This window comes from Tyto alba, unplaced genomic scaffold (assembly GCF_018691265.1).
Source record: "Tyto alba isolate M040663 unplaced genomic scaffold, T.alba_DEE_v4.0 Super-Scaffold_14, whole genome shotgun sequence".
Classification (NCBI taxonomy): domain Eukaryota; kingdom Metazoa; phylum Chordata; class Aves; order Strigiformes; family Tytonidae; genus Tyto; species Tyto alba.
This window is the reverse complement of record NW_024881276.1, coordinates 25,485,077-25,507,073: the sequence shown is the minus strand read 5'-3', so window position 1 is coordinate 25,507,073 and position 21,997 is coordinate 25,485,077. Positions and strand designations below refer to the sequence as shown.

General features: G+C 43.6%; 1 protein-coding gene across 1 annotated transcript; it reads left to right on the top strand.

Moving 5' to 3' along the window:
- Nucleotides 1–3,756: 3,756 nt before the first annotated feature.
- On the top strand, nt 3,757–18,423 carry LOC116961953. Its single transcript, XM_032994488.2, has 11 exons — nt 3,757–3,960; nt 5,872–6,126; nt 7,126–7,238; nt 7,572–7,791; nt 7,966–8,124; nt 8,423–8,521; nt 9,231–9,473; nt 12,361–12,444; nt 13,057–13,169; nt 14,547–14,745; nt 16,034–18,423. The coding sequence occupies exons 1-11, from the start codon at nt 3,906–3,908 to the stop codon at nt 16,228–16,230; spliced, it is 1,737 nt and encodes a 578-aa protein (XP_032850379.2). The 5' UTR covers nt 3,757–3,905; the 3' UTR covers nt 16,231–18,423.
- Nucleotides 18,424–21,997: the final 3,574 nt, after the last annotated feature.

The window sequence follows — 21,997 nt, the reverse complement described above, 5'->3', positions numbered from 1 at the left end:
CTGCCCTCCTTGCCGCATCGCTGGAGAACTCCTCCACGTCGAGGACGGTGGGCGGAGAAGGGAGGACGGAGACTGCGCCCACCACGCCAACTCAGGAAGGGATTTTGCACGGCGGGTCCAATGAAAGCGAGACCACTAGTCCTGCCTTCGTGACGATGGGGCCCCATGCCACTGCCACCGGCTTGGGCACAGCAAGTGGCAGTGCTGCCTCCGTGTCCACCAGGTCCGGCTCGGCAGTGAACAGCCACTCTGCATCCTCACCTGCGGAATCCTCACCTGCCACCCCAAGCCTCCAGCCAAGCAGCACCAGCGGCTCTGTTGAGGCGGGCTTGAGCACTAAATTCCCTTCCTCAACCACACACGCGTCCTCTGATCCTTCCTCCACACTCGGCCTTACGACAGTTGGGTCGGGCACTGGAAGTTCAGAGGCCATGACGCACAGTCCAGCTCCCAGCACCTCCAGCCCCAAGGCACCGGCTTCTACCTCCGGCATGTCCCCCGCCTCGGACACCACCGAGGCCAGCCTTTCGGCCACGCTGCCTGGTAGCTACCAGACGCAGGCAGCGGGGCTCACCTCCAGGCCCCTCACGCAGGGTCAGGCCACGGCACAGACGGAGGCCGCTTTGTCCCCTACATGGAGCCCCTTGCCTGCCACGTCCTCTGCTGCGAGCCGTGACACCGCTCCTCCCGCCACAAGCACAATTCCCGCCAGAGGTGCCAGTCCCACCACCGACCATAAGAGCAGCACGATGGCTGAGCCCAACGCCAAGACATCCCTTGCCCTCACTGAAACATCGCTGGCGAACTCCCCCACGTTGAAGACGCTGGGCGGAGAAGGGAGGACAGAGACTGAGCCCACCACGCCAACTCGGGAAGGGAGTTCGCTCGGCGGGTCCACCGAAAGCGAGACCACCAGTCCTGCCTTCGTGACGATGGGGCCCCACACCACTGCCACTGGCATGGGCTCAGCAAGTGGCAGTGCTGCGCCCGTGTCCGTCGGGCCCGGCTCGGCAGTGGGCAGCCACTCTGCTTCCTCTCCTGCGGGATCCTCACCTGCCACCCCAAGCCTCCAGCCAAGCAGCACCAGCGGCTCTGTTGAGGCGGGCTTGAGCACTAAATCCCCTTCCTCCACCGCACACGCATCCTCTGATCGTTCCTCCACACCCGGCCCTATGACCGTTGGGTCGGGCACTGGAAGTTCAGAGGCCATGACGCACAGTCCAGCTCCCAGCACCTCCAGCCCCAAGACACTGGCTTCTACCTCCGGCATGTCCCCCGCCTCGGACACCACCGAGGCCAGCCTTTCGGCCACGCTGGCTGGAAGCTATCAGACGCAGGCAGCGGGGCTCACCTCCAGGCCCCTCATGCAGGGGCAGGCCACGGCAGACACGGGGGCAGGTTCGTCCTCCACGAGGGGCCCCTTGCCTGCCATGTCCTCTCCAGCTAGCCGCATCACCGCTCCTCCCACCACAACAAGGGCAAGTCTCTCCACAGGTGGAAGACCTACCACCGACCATGGGAGAAGCACAACCGCTGAGTCCAATGCCAAGACACCACCTGCCCTCCTTGCCACATCGCTGGAGAACTCCTCCACGTCGAGGACGGTGGGCACAGAAGGGAGGACGGAGACTGCGCCCACCACGCCAATTCGGGAAGGGAGTTCGATCGGCGGGTCCACCGAGAGCGAGACCACCAGTCCTGCCTTCATGACGACGGGGCCCCACGCCACCGCCACCGCATTGGGCACAGCGAGTGGCAGTGCTGCCCCCGTGTCCGTCGGGCCCGGCTCGGCAGTGAACAGCCACTCTGCTTCCTCTCCTGCGGGATCCTCAAGTGCCACCCCAAGCCTCCAGCCAAGCAGCACCAGCGGCTCTGTTGAGGCGGGCTTGAGCACTAAATCCCCTTCCTCAACCACACACGCGTCCTCTGTTCCTTCCTCCGCGCCCGGACTTACGACCGTTGGGTTTGGCACTGGAAGTTCAGAGGCCATGACGCACACTCCAGCTCTCAGCACCTCCAGCCCCAAGGCACCGGCTTCTGCCTCCGGCACGTCCCCCGCCTCGGACACCACCGAGGCCAGCCTTTCGGCCATGCTGCCTGGTAGCTACCAGACGCTGGCAGAGGGGCTCACCTCCAGGCCCCTCACGCAGGGGCAGGCCACGGCACAGATGGAGGCCACTTCGTCCTCCACATGGAGCCCCTTGCCTGCCATGTCCTCTGCTGCGAGCCGCGACACCGCTCCTCCCGCCACAAGCACAAGTCCCGCCAGAGGTTCCAGTCCCGCCACCGACCATAGGAGCAGCACGATGGCTGAGCCCAACGCCAAGACATCCCTTGCCTTCACTGAAACATCGCTGGTGAACTCCCCCACGTTGAAGACGTTAGGCGGAGAAGAGAGGACGGAGACTGCGCCCACCACGCCAACTCGCGAAGGGAACTCTCTTGGGGCGTCTGCCAGCAGGGAGACCACCAACTCTGACTTCACGACGATGGGGCCTCACGCCACCTCCACTGGCGATGGAACAGCGAGTGTCAGTGCTGCCTCTGAGTCTCCGAGGTCCATCTCGACAGCCACCAGCCACACCTCCTCCTCTCCAGCGGGATCCGCACCTGCAACTGACAGACTCCAACCAAGCAGCACTAGCGGCACCACTGAGGAGGGGTTGAGCATCAACTCCCTCTCCTCTACCGCACGCGTGTCCAGTGCTCCTTCCTTTGCCCCTGGCCTTACGAGCGATGGATACGGTGCTGGAACTTCAGAGGCCGTGACACAAAGTCCATCTCCCAGCACCTCCAAATCCAGGACATCGGTGTCTGCCTCTGGCACGTCCTCTACCTCAGAAAACACCGAGGCCAGCCTTTCGGCCACACTGGCTGGCAGTGCGCAGACGCAGGCAGTGGGGCTCACCTCCAGGCCCCTCACGCAGGGGCAGGCCATGTCAGAGATGGGGGCAGTTTCATCCTCCACGGGGATCCCCTTGCGTGCCACGTCCTCTCTGGCTAGCCGCGACACTTCTCCTCCAGCCACACGTGGAAGTCCCGCCACCGACCATGGGAGAAGCACAACCGCTGAGTCCAATGCCAAGACACCACCTGCCCTCCTTGCCACATCGCTGGAGAACTCCTCCACGTCGAGGACGGTGGGCGGAGAAGGGAGGACGGAGACTGCGCCCACCACGCCAACTCAGGAAGGGATTTTGCACGGCGGATCCAACGAAAGCGAGACCACTAGTCCTGCCTTCGTGACGATGGGGCCCCATGCCACTGCCACCGGCTTGGGCACAGCAAGTGGCAGTGCTGCCTCCGTGTCCACCAGGTCCGGCTCGGCAGTGAACAGCCACTCTGCATCCTCACCTGCGGAATCCTCACCTGCCACCCCAAGCCTCCAGCCAAGCAGCACCAGCGGCTCTGTTGAGGCGGGCTTGAGCACTAAATTCCCTTCCTCAACCACACACGTGTCCTCTGATCCTTCCTCCACACTCGGCCTTACGACAGTTGGGTCGGGCACTGGAAGTTCAGAGGCCATGACGCACAGTCCAGCTCCCAGCACCTCCAGCCCCAAGGCACCGGCTTCTGCCTCCGGCACGTCCCCTGCCTCGGACACCACCGAGGCCAGCCTTTCGGCCACGCTGCCTGGTAGCTACCAGACGCAGGCAGCGGGGCTCACCTCCAGGCCCCTCACGCAGGGGCAGGCCACGGCAGACACGGGGGCAGATTCGTCCTCCACGAGGGGCCCCTTGCCTGCCATATCCTCTCCGTTTAGCCGTGACACCGCACCTCCCGCCACAAGCGCAAGTCCCTCCACAGTTGCAAGACCCGCCACCAACCATGGGAGAAGCACAACCACTGAGTCCAATGCCAAGACATCACCTGCCCTCCTTGCCACATCACTGACAACTCTTTCTATGACTGATTTGAGGACTTCTACCACTCTGAAGTTTGCATTTACTCAATCTTGCCGTGAGTATTTTGTTACATTTTTTTAATTTTTTTTGCCTCTTGTTTTAAGTCAATGATTATATTTTCCTTTTTTTCTCATTTTTTCATTTTGTATTTTCTTTTTTTACAGTATCTCTTTCATTTTGTTATTTAGTCTCCATTTTCAAATCGCTGCAGCTACTTGCATTTCTCAAAAACTCTACTTCCTATTCTGCAGGTGTTTTCCATATTGCACGCCTTGTATTTATGCAGTGTTCTGTGCTAGATAGGTTATAATCTTTGTAGTTATTTTGCATTGTTATGATTTTGTTGCTGGGATCCTTAATTGTTCTTGTTGTTTATTTCACTTCAAAAATTACCTCTTTTTAAATATTAGAATTATTTCCTTTTTGGGGAATATTGAAGTGAATTTATTTGTACTAGTTCACTTTTTATTTTTTTTACTAATAATTTTTTTCCAGTGTATTTTTTTTGTTTTGACAATTGTCTATCTGCTGACTTCAAACGGTTGTAATATTGAATCTTTCATCATCTTTTAATGAATAAAATTATAAAGCTAGGTTAGGAAAGAGGAGGATGAATCCTTTATCTATTCTGCACCAGAGAAAATATTTTAAAAATCTGGCCTATGCCTTCCATTTTTAGAGCGTAAGAGTATTTTTCTAGCTTGAATACAAGTCTATAGTGTTATTCCTACCATGATTTTAGTCATATTGCTGGCAAAAATTTCAACTGGAAGCATGCACATGCATGGCAATTTATACCTTGATCTTTCACAATGTCTCAATTTCAAGTGCAGAGCAGTGATGAAGGGCATTCCTCAGCGGTTATTTTTGGGACCACTGCTGTTTAACATCTTTGTTGGTGACATGGACAGTGGGACTGAGTGCACCCTCAGCGAGTTTGCCGACAACACCAAGCTGTGTGGTGTGGTTGACATGCTGGAGGGAAGGGATGCCATCCAGAGGGACCTGGACAGGCTGGAGAGGTGGGCCCATGAAAAACTCATGAAGTTCAGCAAGGGCAAGTGCAAATTCCTGCACATGGGTTGAGGCAATCCCAAGCACAAATACAGGCTGAGTGATAAGTGGATTGGGATCAGTCCTGTGGAGAAGGATTTGGGGTTGTTCATTGACAAGAAGCTCAATATGGCCTAGCAATGTGTACTCACATTCCAGAAAGCCAGCTGTATCCTGGGCTGCATCAAAAGAAGTGTGACCAGCAGGTCAAGGGAGATGATTCTCCCCATCTATTCTATTCTGGTGAGACCCCACCTGGAGTATTGCATTCAGCTCCCAGGCCCCCAACATAAGCAGGGCATGGACCTGTTGGATTGAGTCCAGAGGAGGTCCACAGAGATGATCAGGGGGCTGGAGTACCTACTCTATGATGACAGGCTGAGAGAATTGGGGATGATCAACCTGGAGAAGAGAAGGCTCCGGGGAGACCCTATAGCAGCCTTCCAGTACTTAAAGGGGGCTTACAAGAAAGCTGGAGAGGGACTTTTTACTAGGGCATGTAGTCCTAGAACAAGAGGTAATGGTTTTAAACTGAAAGAGGGTAGATTTAGATTAGATATAAGGAAGAAATTCTTCACTGTGAGGGTGGTAAGACACTGGCACAGGTTGCCCAGAGAAGCTGTGGCTGCCCCCTCCCTGGAAGGGTTCAAAGCCAGGTTGGACGGGGCTTTGAGCAACCTGGTCTGGTGGGAGGTGTCCCTGCCCGTGGCAGGAGGGTTGGAACTAGATGGTCTTTAAGGTGCCTTCCAATCCAAACTATCCTGTGATTCTATGATATGATTCACACCTTTATAAAAACATTGCAGACTTCAGTTCTTTCCTTACGTAATCAGTTTTGCATTAATATTTTATTAATTAAAGACACACAGAGTGTAACTATATGTCTCATAGGAATTTCATTTTTGCTTTTTAGTTCCAATCACTTTATCCATACAGCTGGAGGATGTGACCAGTACAAGGATACAGTTCAGCTGGAAACCTCAAGGTGGCACAAAAGACAGTCCTTACAGAGTGCGTCTGTGGGGAGGCTCTGGAGAGTTGGAGAAGAGAAGCCTAAATAAAACAAGTACTGCATTTGAAAATCTGCTTTCTGATCATGAATACCAAATATCCGTGGATGTTTCAACTTGCTCTAAGAATGTCAGTACCTCCTTGACAGTTCGCACAGGTATTTCCGCTGGAACCTATTATTTTTTCCATTACCAGACTAACACATACATGGCCTGAAGATGAAGCCCTTTTTCATTAAGCACCTAACTGGACATGAATAAGCTATATACTGAAATGAATAGGCAAAGGGAGGCCAAACTTGCAGACACTTATGGCCAGCCTGCAAATTTTACATGGGGTTAAGATCCAAAGCCTTCCTTGTCCTCCTGCCAAATTCAAAACTTTATTGAACTACAACCACAGCAGTTCAACATGCCAATCTCTCCCAGCTCCACGTTTTTTACCTCCCAATCTTGTCCTGTTCCTGCATCTTCACATGCAAGCTGTGCCCACTTTGGGGTTCCCAGTCACATAGCAGCCAGCAGGTTTAAATCCACAGTTCTCCTGTAGCCACTTAGCCTAGGAAAGCCCAGAGCCCTGAACCTCCTACTGCTTGCTCACTTTGCAAATCCCAGCTTCTTCTTCTTCAGAAGAAGCTGCAGTATGATAAATGTTTACAGTAGGATATACCAGAGTAGTTAAGTTCACAAGTGAAATACCTATTCTATTATCTATTACCTGGAATCTTGCACTATCCTCCCATGGGATAGCATCTGTGATACTGGCAACAACTGTGCCTGGTACATGAAGCGACATGTTGGAAGGAGCAGAGTCAATGCACTGCAGGCCAAGGGCAAGCCTTTTGCAGGAACTGGTCTTCAAAGCTGCCTTGCTGTAAGGCACATAACCCAAGGGTATGGTGGTCCTTCCCCTTCGCATCACGTAGCCACTTGTCCTCTTCCTTCAGAGACACATCAAGTAAAAGGTGAGGAATACAGTGGTCAGTGCATGGTACAGAATATTTATGAGATATATTGTGGCCAACTGTGTTGCAGGGAGTTAACCTGTCTGCATTCACCTCTGGTCTGCTCTTATCATTAGACGTACTTAGGTGAGGAAAAATTTTTAAACAACACCTATAATTTGCCTGCTTATTTTGTCTTTAATATCTCCACAGCTGCTGAAGTCTTCAACGGAACCACTAGGATTATCAATGAGGTTTTCATACCTCAATATCAGAACAAATCAAGTTCAGCATTTAAGGACTTTGAAGCTAAGTTCATTAAGGAGGTATTTTGCTTAAGGATTCTAAACCAAAATTTATTTTCTGTTGAGCTCTTCCTAATGTAAGTAATCATGAGGATCTGTGTACAAATAATCTTAAATGGGGGTAGGAAAGATTGTGTGATGGTTAGAAACAAAGCAGTACTTATTAAGGCCTTACTTCTCATTTATAGCATAGCTCTCTGAGGCCCTGGTTTAAATGAAATTCTGTCTAGGAATTATGCATATTCCTCTACTATGAGAGATGCTTCTAAATTAATTATGGCTAGCATATTGCTCTAACAACTCTTCATGTTAAAGGAGAAAAATAGATAATAACTTAAATCTTTTACCTTGCAGATAGAAAAACATCTACCACAAAAGATCCTTGAATTAATAAAGTGGAAAAAAATGCGTATTGTAATTAACAGCATCAAGAATGGCAGTGTGATTGTGCTCTTCGACATTGTGTTGGACACAGGAGAAAATATAACAAAAACAGAGATCTCAGATGCTTTCATAGAGGCCCTTAACATGAGTACAGTATTGAAAGCTGATCTTAAAAAGACTGTTATAGAAGGTATGAATTCATTCATCACTGTGAATTCAAGCAATAGTGTCTATTTCACTGTTGGTAACATCCACTGAAATGGGATTTAGGTGGGGAAAGGAAATTGCAAATAATACTCTATCTCTTTTTCCAATACTGACTTAAAACCTTGTTCTTTTTCTGTTTTGTTTAACTTCACTGTAGCAAGGAATAGTTGTCAGCCAGGATTAAATGACTGTTCCCAACATGCTACGTGCACTGCTGAAGGAGCCACTTATTCCTGCCAATGCAACAAAGGATTCACAGATAACAGCCCCCAAGTTCCAGGGAGAGTTTGTCAGCAAAAGCAAAACCTACCTTCACGTAACTGCTTTATATATATTAAAAAAAAAAAAAAAAAAAAAAAAAAAAAGAGTTTTAACAATTTGCAGATAAGGTCTTTTTCCTCCCTCAGGTAATAGATTGTTATGATTAGTTACACTGGACTTTGATAGATTGAATTTTATATGAGAATGGGTGCCATAATTAACTACTTAGGCAAATGATTGAAGCATATTTTCTGGGCTTGTTTTTTAAAAGTTGTTTATGAAAATAAATAGCATAAACTTGGTGAAACTTTAAAAGAAATCCTACTCACTTCCCCCAAATTGCTGTTTTACAGAACAGATTACTACAGTCCCTCCAAAAAGTGCTATAGCTGCATTTACAGGATCAACAGCTAATTCCAATTTCACTACGACATTTGCATCAGGACCTTGCAGTAAGTAGATACCTGATACTGAATTCTAGAATAAAAATTATCCAAGATGAGTTATTAAAATCAGATACAATATTCTTGTTCATCAGTCATACCAGCTGTGAAATAAAATCTCTGGATATAATTTCAGAAAGGGAAGCCTGAGAGAACCACTGAAAATACATAATTATACAAATATCAATCAAGGAAATTTCTACACCTCAGTAAACTCCTCCTGGACCCAATAAGGTTTCACTGGGTACCTGCCTTCAGTGATAAACCACTGTGATAAGTGATTTTTCTTAATGTTATCATGGAGCACATTTATTAAATGCCTATCTACTGCTCCGAACTTAGGGTTTCCTGGTGGCATTTTAGTAATCCATCTTTCTGATAAGAGTCCAGTATGAGTCAAACAGCAGTCCACCTCAAAACACTCATCAGAGCAGCTGCCTTGCCTGTCATGAGAAAGACTAGAAGCAAGTCAAATGTCACCCATTTGTGTTTTGAAGCCATCAAACAAGTACATTAATGTATGATTTACATCTATACAGCAATCAGTTTATTTCTGCTCTTATGGGAGAATGAGGTGAAAGGCAGAAATCAGCCCTAAGAAAACTCACAAAAATTTGTATTTGTTTAATTTGTATTTTTTGTCTTCAATATTAAATGTGTAGAATTGCAGACGTGAAATGAACTGTCCTTGGCTTTATGAAATTTTTTCACTTTGCAGTGCCAGTGTCCATCAAAGTTCAGAATGTGACTGGGGAAGCAATACAATTCAGCTGGACCAGTGGCAGGAGAGGCAGCTTCTACATGGTCTCCCTCATGGATGGAAACCGGGACATAAATAAAACGACTACAAAAGAGAATAAAACTGTGTTTAAACATTTACTTCCTGGTCACGTATACACAATATCTGTGGCAGTATTATCTTGTGCTGAGAATAGCTGGACTTCAGCTAGTGTCCGAACAGGTATTTCTTCAATCATCCTGTCACTTCTTTTTAATGAATATACTCTCAGAATATCTTTTTACAATATGATTTTAATTTGATTTCATAGACTATTATTCCTGTAAGTTGACTTTATTGATCTGACTCATCCCCTTATTTGGATAGGACTACTTGGATTAAACAGGAGTTTTCAAGAGTACGTGCTTATTCTATAAAATTTCTGACCATCCTGTACTGTTGAACCAGATAATTCTGTACAAAAGTCAAGATATCTTTTTTTCATATTTAACAGGAATTATTCTGGTAATGTGAAGTTTAGGTTTTACATGCTTCTGTGAATTCAGACAGTCCTTAATTCTCATTGCTATCTTTTTAATTTCATCCTAGGATATAAACATTAAGACAGAGTGTTTAATTGTATCACTGTATTAAAGCATAAAAAGTAGAACATATGCTATATTTTTTCTCAAAATTTCAGATACGCCTGGAAAGTATCTTTTGGGAAGTATATACTCATGGATGCTTATATCCTTTCCCTCAGCCAGATGATTTTGACTAAACTTTTCATATCGTGTACAGGTCTTCCCATGTGACACTATCTTCCTTACAAGCCATTTAGGGACTGTATATGTAACCTAGATCCAACATTTTAGCATCCAGGCACTCAACAGGGCCTTTTCAATTGAAACATCTGTGCATTGATTGTCATCACGTCATAGGTACCTCTGCAAAAAATGTTGCAGGCAGACAGGAACTTGCTTTTCTTGAAAAATCTTCCTCTGCCCACATCCGACCACACAAAAGCTGTGTAGTGCCCTTAGAGCAGTGATGAGACTGAGATCTATACCTGCCTCTTAAAAAGGTTTACAAAAAGTGTTCTGTTAAGTACAGATATGTAGTTATAAAGTAAAAACTATAGTGGGTTTTCATCAACTCATTTATAAACCATACTGAGAGGCCTTAGGCGTTTTCCCTCCACTATTCCAAATGAAAAGCAGTTAGAGAATTGGAATGCTCTAATATTCTAAAAGTGTTTATCAAACTACCAGCCTAAAAGTATCCACAGCAAATCCATATTCATTTGCTTTTGTGCTAACATTGCCCTCTAGCTTAAATACTCCTCTTTCTTCCTTTTCTCATATTGTACTCTCTCTCCCTGATACAATTATAAACTTTTCTACAGACAGTGCTCTCACTCTTTGCTAGACTAGACAAGCCATTCTTTCCTAGTTTCCTTTCCTAAGAAGAATTCTTCTCTGCCTTGGAGGCTCTCCTCACTCTTCATTTCTTTGAAATAGAAGTCACCCTTCTTGAATGTGAGTAACTGGGATTACACACAGCCATCCAGTCAAGGTTGTACCAGTGCATTTACCATATCATTGGTATTCTCATCTCTACAGGAAATGTATTGAACCATGTGTTATAGGATAACACATGTTTTTTTCATAGCTGCATCACAGCTATGATCAACTCAGGCACTGAAGTCCTTTTCAATGCTTGTGCTGCCAGGTTAGAGAAGACATTTTTATTATTAATCCCCAAAGGCACAACTTTCAGGGAATGTCATCCCAGTGCTGCTGTTCCAGCCTTAGCTTCATCCAATTCTTTCTGGAAGATAACTCAATTCTCCCCTGTGTTTATGACACCTACTAACTTTGTGCCATCAATAAATTATATGAGCAAACTCCTGCATTTTTTGGCAAGATCTATAATGGAATTGTTGAACAAGTTTTACACCCAGACTGATTCTCAATGACCTCCACACATAATATCTCTCTAATGCAAGGTTTCTTCTTTTAAAGCTACTCATTGCTGTCTCCCCATTAGCAAATTACTTAAGACAAATCTTTTTCCACTAAAAATCCACCACTTGGAACTGTATAATATTGCTTTTCTATCATTGGAAGAGGTCCGAAAGTCAGCTTGTCAAAGGAAGCTGCTAGGTTATTTTGGCATGATCCACTTTTGATAAACCTGTATTGCACTTTACCATATTTTCTCAGTGGATGAGAAAATTTTCATTATTTCTTTTAATATCCTTTGAAAGATCTAACTTGACTTTTGGCAATTGTTAGTTTCTTCCAGCATTTCTTGACCTCTAAAATATAACTGTCTTTGTTGCAACCCTTTTTTTCAGTTCTCTAGTGAATTATTTGATTATTCTCAAAACCCTTATTAGGCTTTAGGACCACAAAGCCAATGAATTCTCATCATAATTTCCATTCAAATCTTTCAATACTTCAGCCCACTGGATGGCATTTATTAGTTTCCCTATTTAAAAAAAAAAAAAAAAAATTGCTTCCTTTTGTATTATGAGGCCATCTGCCCTACCAGAAAAGTGTTTGTGAGCTAATAAAAAAGAGCAATAAAGACCAAGTCATCTGGATTTTATGTGGGGTTAAAGTTTATGTTCAATTCTGTGAGGAAAACTAGAGCTATACCCAATGAGCTAACCATATAAAAACTGCAGTACCACCCTTTACTACTGTTTTCACCCATTATAAATGATTCAGATTAGCCAGTCCAGACAAGCTTACTGAAGTTCTGAGACTTCATGATGCATATTTTTTCCAAATGAATTTGCAGGTGACTTTTACTTCTGAAAAATCTATCTAGTTTACCAGAGTTGTACAGTCACATAGCAGCACAACCTGTATCTTTAACTCTCAACATTATTTCAGTAAAATTCTCAAATACCACCTACCCACCCTCCCACCTGCCTCACTTGATATGCTGCATTTTTATAATCTGCAGTTCTAAATTCTCACTGGGCAAAAGGAACGGCTGCTTAGGTGATTTCTTGGCCATGATGCAATGCTTTCACCTATTTCATAATTTTCTTAATAGCAACAATCACACATGCACAGAAGCAATTATCTTGATTTTTTATTTTTAATTTATTTTGCAGATCCTGTTTCCTGTTTCAACAGAAATGAGCTCTGCTTACCACAAAATACTTTCTGTCCTGACTTAAAATATATTGTATGCTCACGTAAGTTTTATAGAATTTTAAAATTTGTTTATTCATAACTATAGGCTATTATTTTACAATATAGCATCTTTCATGAGTATTTTGCCATCTGCTTTATTATGTCAATTCACACAGCATCTGAAGTTTACACTTCTTTGATAAGGAAGCAGCCTTCATCAAACTTCAGTGTCAGATTCAAGCTCTACCTTTAGTCTGGACTTTTCTATGTAAAGCATACTTCTTTTGACCTAAGACTCATCCACCTACTCAGGAAGATTTAAACATACTCAGTGCTTTGCAAATTCTAATAGACTGATCTAGCTTCTGCTGAAATCAATGGAAGAGTGGCTATTAAATTAAGGAGTAGGATGTACCCTGAATAATGTAGGAATGACAAACAAGTTGTGAGGATTGTGATGGCTGACAAATTTGAAGATACAGACATTCAACTCTGAAGATTCAGAAGCCACTGCATTAGACGCACATGATAAACTTTCTTATTATTTGATTAGTTTATGTTTTTATTAATTAATATTATAAATACATGAGATAATAAAGTCTAAAAAGCAATTGTGGAATGACATCCTGGGATTCACCTAATTGTTTCACTTTTTTTTTTTTTTTTTATTCCAGATTACCAAGCATTTGCTTGCAGTGTTTTGTTAAAAAACCAGACATTTAATCATACGCTTTATAACTCTGATAGTGAAGGCTACAAAACAATGTCTGAAAGTATAAGAACAGAAGTAAGTTGCTGCAATCTTCTTTTTCATCATGAATGAACTAAGGAAAGTTTTGTGATTAGCAACATCAGTCTTCTAGATTCATTTTGAAATCAAGATTGAGACAGGAGAAAAAGATAATCCCTCATTGATAAAACAATATAGGAAGCACAAGAGCTGTCTTGACTGAAGGACAGAAAGCATGTCCCCAAACTCATCCTCATATGTAAGATATTTAGTGAAAGGCACTTTAAAATTCTCTTTTTATAAGTACAGGGAGCATCCCATTCTGTTTATTTTCTCCCACCTTTCTAAACAGATGCCTGTGGAGATGGAAAAAGAACAGTACTCAAAAATAAGATTTCAACACATAGTTGGAAATATGGGACCTTTACAAGTGTGTACTGTTAGTCCAGATCATTGTGAATTTGCTTCATGGTAGCGGTTGCAGGACTGGAGAAAGTATCAAGGGGTCCATATCAGGGAGGAACTGAGGAGAAAGTGGAAGCTTAGAGACAGTGGGTGAGCCTAGGAAAGCTAACATGCCAAAGCAGCAGTCTGCTGCTCAGCTGTCTTTAACATGATGTTAAAGAAAAGGACTAATAATTTATACACCTCTCCAGAATCCTGATATATGTATATATATATATATTTTTATATATATATGTATATAAGTCTGTTGGAAAGATAAAACTACTGTAAGATTGTTCTTGTCCTATATCCACATGAAAGCACTGGGCAAGTTTGTGCTTTTGAAGACATCAGTGTAAACTTGAAATCATTCCAATTGGTGTAATGGGATTACACTTAGTTTATACCAGAATAATTGGGAGACAAATCAGACCCTTGTCTCTCTTTGCTAGCTATGCTGTAACATCATGATTTTGATAATTGGGTGACAAAACCATTTTATCCGTTCTAAACCTCTAACATTAAGTTCTTCACTGGTAGTGTGTGCATGACCATGCTTGAAGTTTTGTTGTACATATTAAAAAAGCTAAGGGACACTGAAGATAACTTTAGGAATGTTAGGTGGACTTTGTAGATTCCAGATTTTGTACAGTTGGGGTCCCATATGGGTTTGTAGCCTGTGGAGGAGGAGAACTACTTTCATTGTTAACTGGCTAAAAGTTACTGCTTTGGAAATCAAAGTTTGATTTCATATTTTCAATCACAGGCCATGCATTGTTCCAGAATCCTCCTTCAGTAAGTTTTTTAGTAGTACAGACAAAAATTACTATAATTATTAATTTATTTATTATTCCAAAGCGATTATGCTGAGAGTGATAAGTGCAGAAAATTAATATCCCGATGTGTGTATGCTGTGTGTATGTTGTGTGCCTTCCTGCTCTGCCTCAGCTGACTGACACATGGAACAAATACCAATTTCAATTTACACAGGTTGTTAGAGAAATGCGCGTTAAACTGAAAGATGACCACTTTGATATCATTATGCTTGGATTCAGACCTGGAACTGTGATTGCTTATTTTATTTCTCTACTGCAAACACAAGAGCCCATTGATGTGAATATTATGCAGTCATACTTAAGTCAAATATTAAAGAGCAAGTTTGGTGACCGAACAGAAGTAACTGTACAATGTAAGTGACGTTGAAACAGCTTCTCTGAGATGCTGTGGGGATTAAAGGGTCAGATCTTCTCTTCACAAAAGCTGATAAATTAACTTATTTCTTATAAGAAATTAAAGTATTTCAGATAACTTGTTTAAACATTCACAGAATATATAGTACATATATCATGTAGATTATGGATCTGTTTTAAAGAGTCACTACACATACCCAGTTACAGACTCAAAAGATGGCTTCTCTTCACATAGAAGGAGGTCTAGGTGAGCTTCTTGTTGCAGTGTGTATCCCCTTTGTACCCTCCACGCTGATCCTAAAAGATTGACTTTTAGAGGAGAAGTGGAGGAGAAGACTTCTGTAGTGGCATCTGCAATACTTCTCTCTGGATAGAGGTGTGATGAAAGGGTTCACCTCTTCTGTTGGACGGCCCTCGAAAACCTCTGGTCCCTGCTTCCCTGGCCAAAGGTGGTGTGGATTTAACAACATAAAGTACTGCAGAGATGCAGAGAGGGAAATTAGAAATTGTGCTGAAAGATATTAATCCAAATTGCAGTATCTGTCATGCTCATGATGGTGGTAATGTGCTTATTGCCTTGTGCTCCTATGACTTAGGGGCTTTTCATGCAACACAGATGCTCCTTCAGCCTTAGTTAATACCCTCTGTAAAATGCTGGCTAGCACTATAATTTAGTCTATGTGCCTTTCCACTATTACTACACACATCTTTACCACAGAGATGAGGTAAGCTTACATGTGCTACAAGCCTTTCATTGCCTTTATCTGTCAATCAGGAAGCTTTCATGTTTTAGCCTATCAGTTTAGAGACTTTGGTTTCAGTAGACTGTCTCATGGAGCAAGACATGGGTAGGTGCAAGTACAGCTGGCAGACCAGGTCCCAATTAATTTCACAAAGTTACTTGTGCAAGTATAAGGAGGACTGTGAAGGCTAAATTATGTACAGCTCCATTTCATGGCCCTTTTTCACACCTTGGAGTGACTCTTTGTTGAGGTACAGACTGGAGTTCTCTCCTCCCAGAACCTTCCAAATACTTTCCACCGAGCAAATCCTGAGCTCCTGATTATGGATGTCACCAATAGATCACAAGGACCTTCAGAGAGAGATATCTATAAAATTTTCTAGTTAACAAAACTTTACTACATACAAAACCATTTTTAATATTATTCAAAACTTTCAAAGTTGCCAAACAGTAAAATGCAGCTGCCACTTAGGGTTCCAAGCTTTCTTACACCTACTATTTACTGTTTCTAGCTAACATTTCTAAAATGTGTTTTACATTTTCAGCTTTGTCTGCTAAGTTGCCAGCTGGAGAAAGTTCTACCTGGAAAGTGGCAGTGATTGTCCTTGGAGTTTTACTTGGAGTTGCATTAGTGCTGATTCTTCTGGTAACACTGGTTTACATTTATACAAAGAAAAGAACGGGTAAATTTTTGGTTGAACCCACAGGACTCCTGGGAAATTTTGTCTACAAGCACTTATAAGCCATCACTTTCCTTTACATACTTTGGGAAGGGGAAAAATTTATATATATTTGCCTTAAAATGCTGAGTTATTGTTTATATTAAGATAACTGTAACCTCTCCTTCCCAATGTTCATCACCAAATTTCAGTGCTTCTAACGACTTCCAATGAATCATCCTTTTATCACTGCCCTCAGGTATGGAGCGGGGAATTTTCCCTGTTGTACATGTTGTAGAGTGAGGCAAAGAGAAACTTCTGTTCAGACTATCCACTGTGGGTATTGCAATGATTCCTAACCATTGACTATAAAGAGAGAGACGGGATCCGAACTGCTCAATACTCTCTTACATTTAAATGACACAGCAAATGGAGTGACTGATCCTAGTACCTATGGTAGGTCACATGAATACACAGCTGAGCCCAGACTTAACCTGTTGGGCTTTATGAACTTGGCCAAGGGTGCTTCAACTCACCTGAGAATTTTATCACCATGTGAAGATGTCTCTTTCTCTCCAGTGACTGCAGAATGACCTCAGGGCAATTAGTGTTCCAGCATTTGCATGTTGGTTAGGAGTCTGAAGGGAAGTGGGATAGACCTGGGCTGCCTGGACTTGCTCCGGGAGTCTCTGGCGGAACAGGAATTTGATCTGGAGGCTTCTGAATTCAAGGTTAGTTTCTTTAATTCTTGGGCTATTAAGAAATAACAGCCTTTACGTGATAAATGTATAGCATGCTAAATACAGGTGTGATTTAACAGGAAATCAGTAATTGCATAGCCTTAACATGTTTCTAGACCAGGGGAGGGAGAGAAAAAGTTAATTTGCGCTGAAGTATTTTATTCATCTATTTTTGCCTGTCAAAAAAGGTTGTTTGGGCAGGGGCATATCATATAGCACCTTTTTGCCTTGCTCTTGATAATCTCAAAGTAGAGTCTGCTAAAAGCAACCTGGAAGATCCTGTGTCATTGGACCAGACCTTGTGCTTTAGAGAAATGAAATGCCCTTTATCTGTTTTCACCACTCTTAGCTGCAATCCTGGTGCAGTTACAGTCTGTTTCTCCTGTGATGTATTTTTTCTGCTTGGAATATGTCGCTGAACAAATGATAAAGGGCAGTATATTGCTGTACATATTTTCAGTAAGATTTCTGTATTTAATCTCAAAGCAGTTCTCCCTGTGTCTGTATTTGGTCTGTATGCCTATGCTCCACATTCATGTTGAGGGACTGAATATCCTGTGATGTTGAGGCACTGGCTTACGCTCCCCAAACAGTCCAGGCCCTTTGTCTTTGCAGATTATGTCATGGTTAGTTGGCATGGGTTGGAGTAAGGAGATGTCCAGAACTGTAGCCATATTGTGGGACATCAGCAGAACAGAGTGTTGATGTGCAAGCAAATCTGCTGTCCTCTGGGTGCAGCCAGTGTTAAACTTTTTTATACCTCCTTCCCTGTGCCATAGTATGGCTCCTGGAGCAACCTTGCTGAGGACCCTGGTTAAGCAGAAAGGTGAAGCCACCTTATGCACTGGCTTTAATGCAGAAAGGCTGATTTAGTTCAGGCTGTATCAACACCCTGACAAGGGAAGTCACATCCAGCCTTGCTCCTCTGCCCTCGGCTTAGCAGCAGCGTCACTGTGTGAGGCCAACGGTCTGTGCTGGTGGAGGAGGGAAGGCTGTGTGAGTACTAAGGGTGTCTTTGCATACAAAGTTGTGTTGGTGGTTTATGTTCCTGTCTGGAATTTTTTTTTTTTTTTTTTTCTGCGGGGACCTATGAAAGAAGGGTCTTGCATGACTTGCTTTCCTTTCCTTCCATGTAGTATCAGCCTGGCTGTCCTGCTCAAGTCTGGGGTACAGAGTCACAGCCCACCTCACTAATGGAAAGTCAGTGCGATTAATATTTTTTAGACTTGTTTTATGTGGGTTTTAAGTATAGCTAGCTCTGGTGCTATATTCACTGAGCAGTCACTTGACAATGTATCCTACCAGTAAATACAAGTTCTCCAGGGAGCTATGTGTTGAAAATACAAATGAGTGCTCTTGCTTATGTTAATACTGTTTTATTTCTTTTTTTGGGGGGTCTACTTTGAATAGTAAACTCCTATTGTTAGTAAACTTTTCTGATGTCCTTGAAAATAATGTTGAAATAAAGACCATGTACAGCAGGCTTGTACTATGGAATCCTGGGACTTGTTAATGCAAAATATATTTAAACTCTCTGAAGAAAAGTGGTATTTTGAATGATTTTCTCAAAAATGCTTTACAAATAAAATCTCTATTTTTACAATTTTGTATTCTGAAGGTACCTGCTGTTCTTTGTCATTTAATTTGGAGCCTCATCTATCTGCAGGAGGAGAAAGTGGCTGGTATTATCAACAATAGAGCTAACCTTGTTACAGTATACAATTAGAGAGGCACAATCTCTTTGAGCTAGATTAAACAAGAGAATCTATGACTAATGAATCTATCCTTATCTTTTCCCCTACTCAAACAAAAATCCCCCTACCACCATACTGTGGTGTCTAGACTCTGAGAGCTCTCTGAAAACGAGAGCAGGAGTAGCCAGATCTCCCTTTCCACAGGGGATCGCTTCCTCACTTCTAAGCAGCATTCAGATGGGCTAATGCGTATTCCCTGCTCAGAGAGATAGGGGATCAGAAAGCAGGACAGGAAAATAAACGGCTGATGGTAAGATACTCAAAGGTATCTAGGTAGCTGGCTCCTGTTGATGTCACTGGGATTTAAGCAGCCCCTACATCTTTGTGGGTCAGAGTCTATACGACTGAGGAAAGGCACCTTGCCTCTTTCAGACTCACTTTATTTTTTTTCCCTGGAACTGACTGTCATTATTACTTAAAAAACTTGAACTGTTCTGGCTTCAAGAGATAGGGATGAGCCAGTGTCTGAACAGCAAAACTACACGTCTGGTTTCCTAGGGGCTGGCTTCCTGCATGCTCTATACCCCATCACTGCAGTGACGCACCTTTCCATCTCCATGAACTCTCCTGCCCCCAGTCCATGGTCATTCCACAGTTCCAGCTTTTCTTCCACAGTCCCTCCAGTTTTGCCTCCTCCTTCTCATCCTCTAGACTTGTTTGGCTGTGCAAGAGATGGCATAGTCTGGGTAATGCTTGAGCTTTTCCATAGTGCAAGCAGTATTAAAACCCTCCAACTTTCACCATACTTCAGTGACCTCAGGATACTTGAGACCTCTAAGACTCTATTTGGAGGCAACTGCGTTATTTCAAGTTTAGTTGCAATTGGCCAACATTTGCAAAAGTTTTTTGGAAGGTCAACAGCTGAATAGACAGATGGGCTGGTAGACCAATTGTCAAGCTCAGTCACAGAAGTCTTATCTCCATAGGCACGTAAACTAAACAACACCTGGTTAAACATTAGTTTGGGAGTTACACAGTGCCTCTAATCTTTTCAAATGCATCTCCCATGCTGGGGATCTCTCATGTGATTGGCAGCAGGGCTGCAGTGGAGCCTGCTGGGCAGTCTGGCTGTGAAAGGAACCGAGCCAACAAGGGTTACTGGGGCCATCATCTTCTGCGACTGGCCCTTGGGTGCTATTGTTGTTTCCCACCTGAGAAGCAACCTGGAGCTCTCCTGCCTCATGTTTCACTGAAGCCTCATTCCTCTGTATCTGTTTTATCACTTCACTTTGATATAGGTGGTCAGAATCTCTCCCCAGTTATATGATCTATCACACAGAAGGAGAGAAAAGTGTTTGCAAACAGAAGAAATCTGCAGATACTGGTGCAGAGGGGAGGAATGTTCTGGGACTGATGGGATTTCCAGCTCAGGGGGATTCTCTACAAAGCAGTAGAAGTTAGGGGTAAATTGTTTAAGTTCATAAATGTGGAAGATGATAAACTAAGCAAGAAGTGGGAATTTAAAAATGTTAGAAAGTATATATTGTAGGACAGCATAAAGTATGTGTTAGTCTGAAAGTCGAACACTGACCAGCACACACCAACCATAGCTTAATATATCACCCATTTTTTATAGAGACAGGAGGAATGTAGCCAGATAATGATAACACATTTTGCTTATGTAAACTTCTGCAAGATGTGCTCTCTGAGTCTTTGAGCTGGCATTCAAATGAGAGTATTGGATAACGTTCACTACATCTAATAAACTTCTAACCTCTTTTGCAACAATTCCAAGATTTGAATGTTCCCTTTCTTGCCAGTATTAGTCTTCCAGCCTCCAAAGGGGCTCATTACATGCTATTTTTCCCATGAGTATCATCAGTATAAGTATCCAGAGAAATATTTCAACTTGCTATGTAGAGAATTGATGTGTTGGCTCAGAAGACAAGACCCACCTAACCAAGTACTCCAGCTGCAGCAGCTTTCGGATAATAGGCAATCTTTCTTTTGTGGGTCTAGTCTTATGGTGGGTGGTATTAGTCTCTGCTGCTCAAGTTTTTAACTAGCTTCTAAGTGCTACTCACTTAAGTTTCTGTTCCCTTCATGTGTGTTGTGATCAAGGCCAAGGTTTTAGGAAATACTATGTTTTGTTCTTACTGAAACCAATAGCAATCTGCCAGGTGACTTCCTGGTGAGACTGAGGTCCCAGCCAGCCTCTGGCCCCTGTCATGTCATGTGATGTCCCTGGAACTGATGAGATGAGACTCAAGCCTTCTGTCGATTTTAAAATAATTTTCCTTTTCCACAATTTATTATTCCAGTTGCTGTCCATAACCAAAATCTTTGCTCCGGCTTCATAAGTAAGTTATTAGGCTTTGTGATGAAGATGATGGTGCTATGAAACCAGCACCATACTCAGCTGTTGCACTGCATTCCCATGGGCATAGGCAGTTCAGGACTAGATCTAGCCATGCTGTGGAACAGCAGGTCGTGCTGTCACCATCTTCTATACAACTGGAATTATGTGGGCTGTGCTAGGAATTTCCTTTGGTGCTCTTGTCATTGTAGACTTGTGATGGAGAGTGGGAACTACACCTTCTTTAAAAGGGAGGAGCAAAGCAATAGGACATGTTCTCAAACTGAACAAGAGGCTTGGGAAACACCAATAATTTAATCTCCTCTGCTCTCCTCCAGCCGGTGAGCCAGGTGCCAGAGGAACAGAAAGAACTGGCTGATGAACATAGGGAAGCCACTGGGCCAGAAGTTCCCTCTGCAGAGAGCTGGCTCTACTGCATGCTGAAATAGACACTGAAATGAGACACTAAAGGATCTAAAGACACCCAAGGTAGACAAAATAGCAACAAGAACGGTCAAAGCTGCAGATGATCTAAGCCAGTGGCATAGCAATGTGCTTACCCAAGTTTACCTACTTGTTTTCCTCTTCCCAAACAGCAAGAAAATGCTGTAAGAGTTCAGGATGACCTAAGTATATACTGACCTACAGTTTAAAGAGTGTGTGTGCACTCAGCATGGCCTGGAAAAATGAACTGCAGGATTTGGGTCTGGGTAGGAGCTTGGCAGTTGGTGCCAGGAAGCATATACAAGCTGCAGAGACATCAGACAGTCCCTCAGGCCCACATTACCTGCAGACAATATTGCCTGGTTAGACTAGGGACTGAGGCTTGTCCTTATGATTGACTTTGTAATAAAAAAACCTGCTGACAACTGCTTTAAAGTGTATCCAAACACCCTGCATAATTTTTACTCATCTTTCTGAGAGCTGGGTTGTCCCAGGACATTGCATTCTGGGGACCCAAATCAATAACATACCTGTTTAGCTACAATCAACTGGATCAAGCTGGTGCATCTGCTTGCTGAAAACCCAGTTTCCACTTTATGAGCAGAGCCAGGCAGTA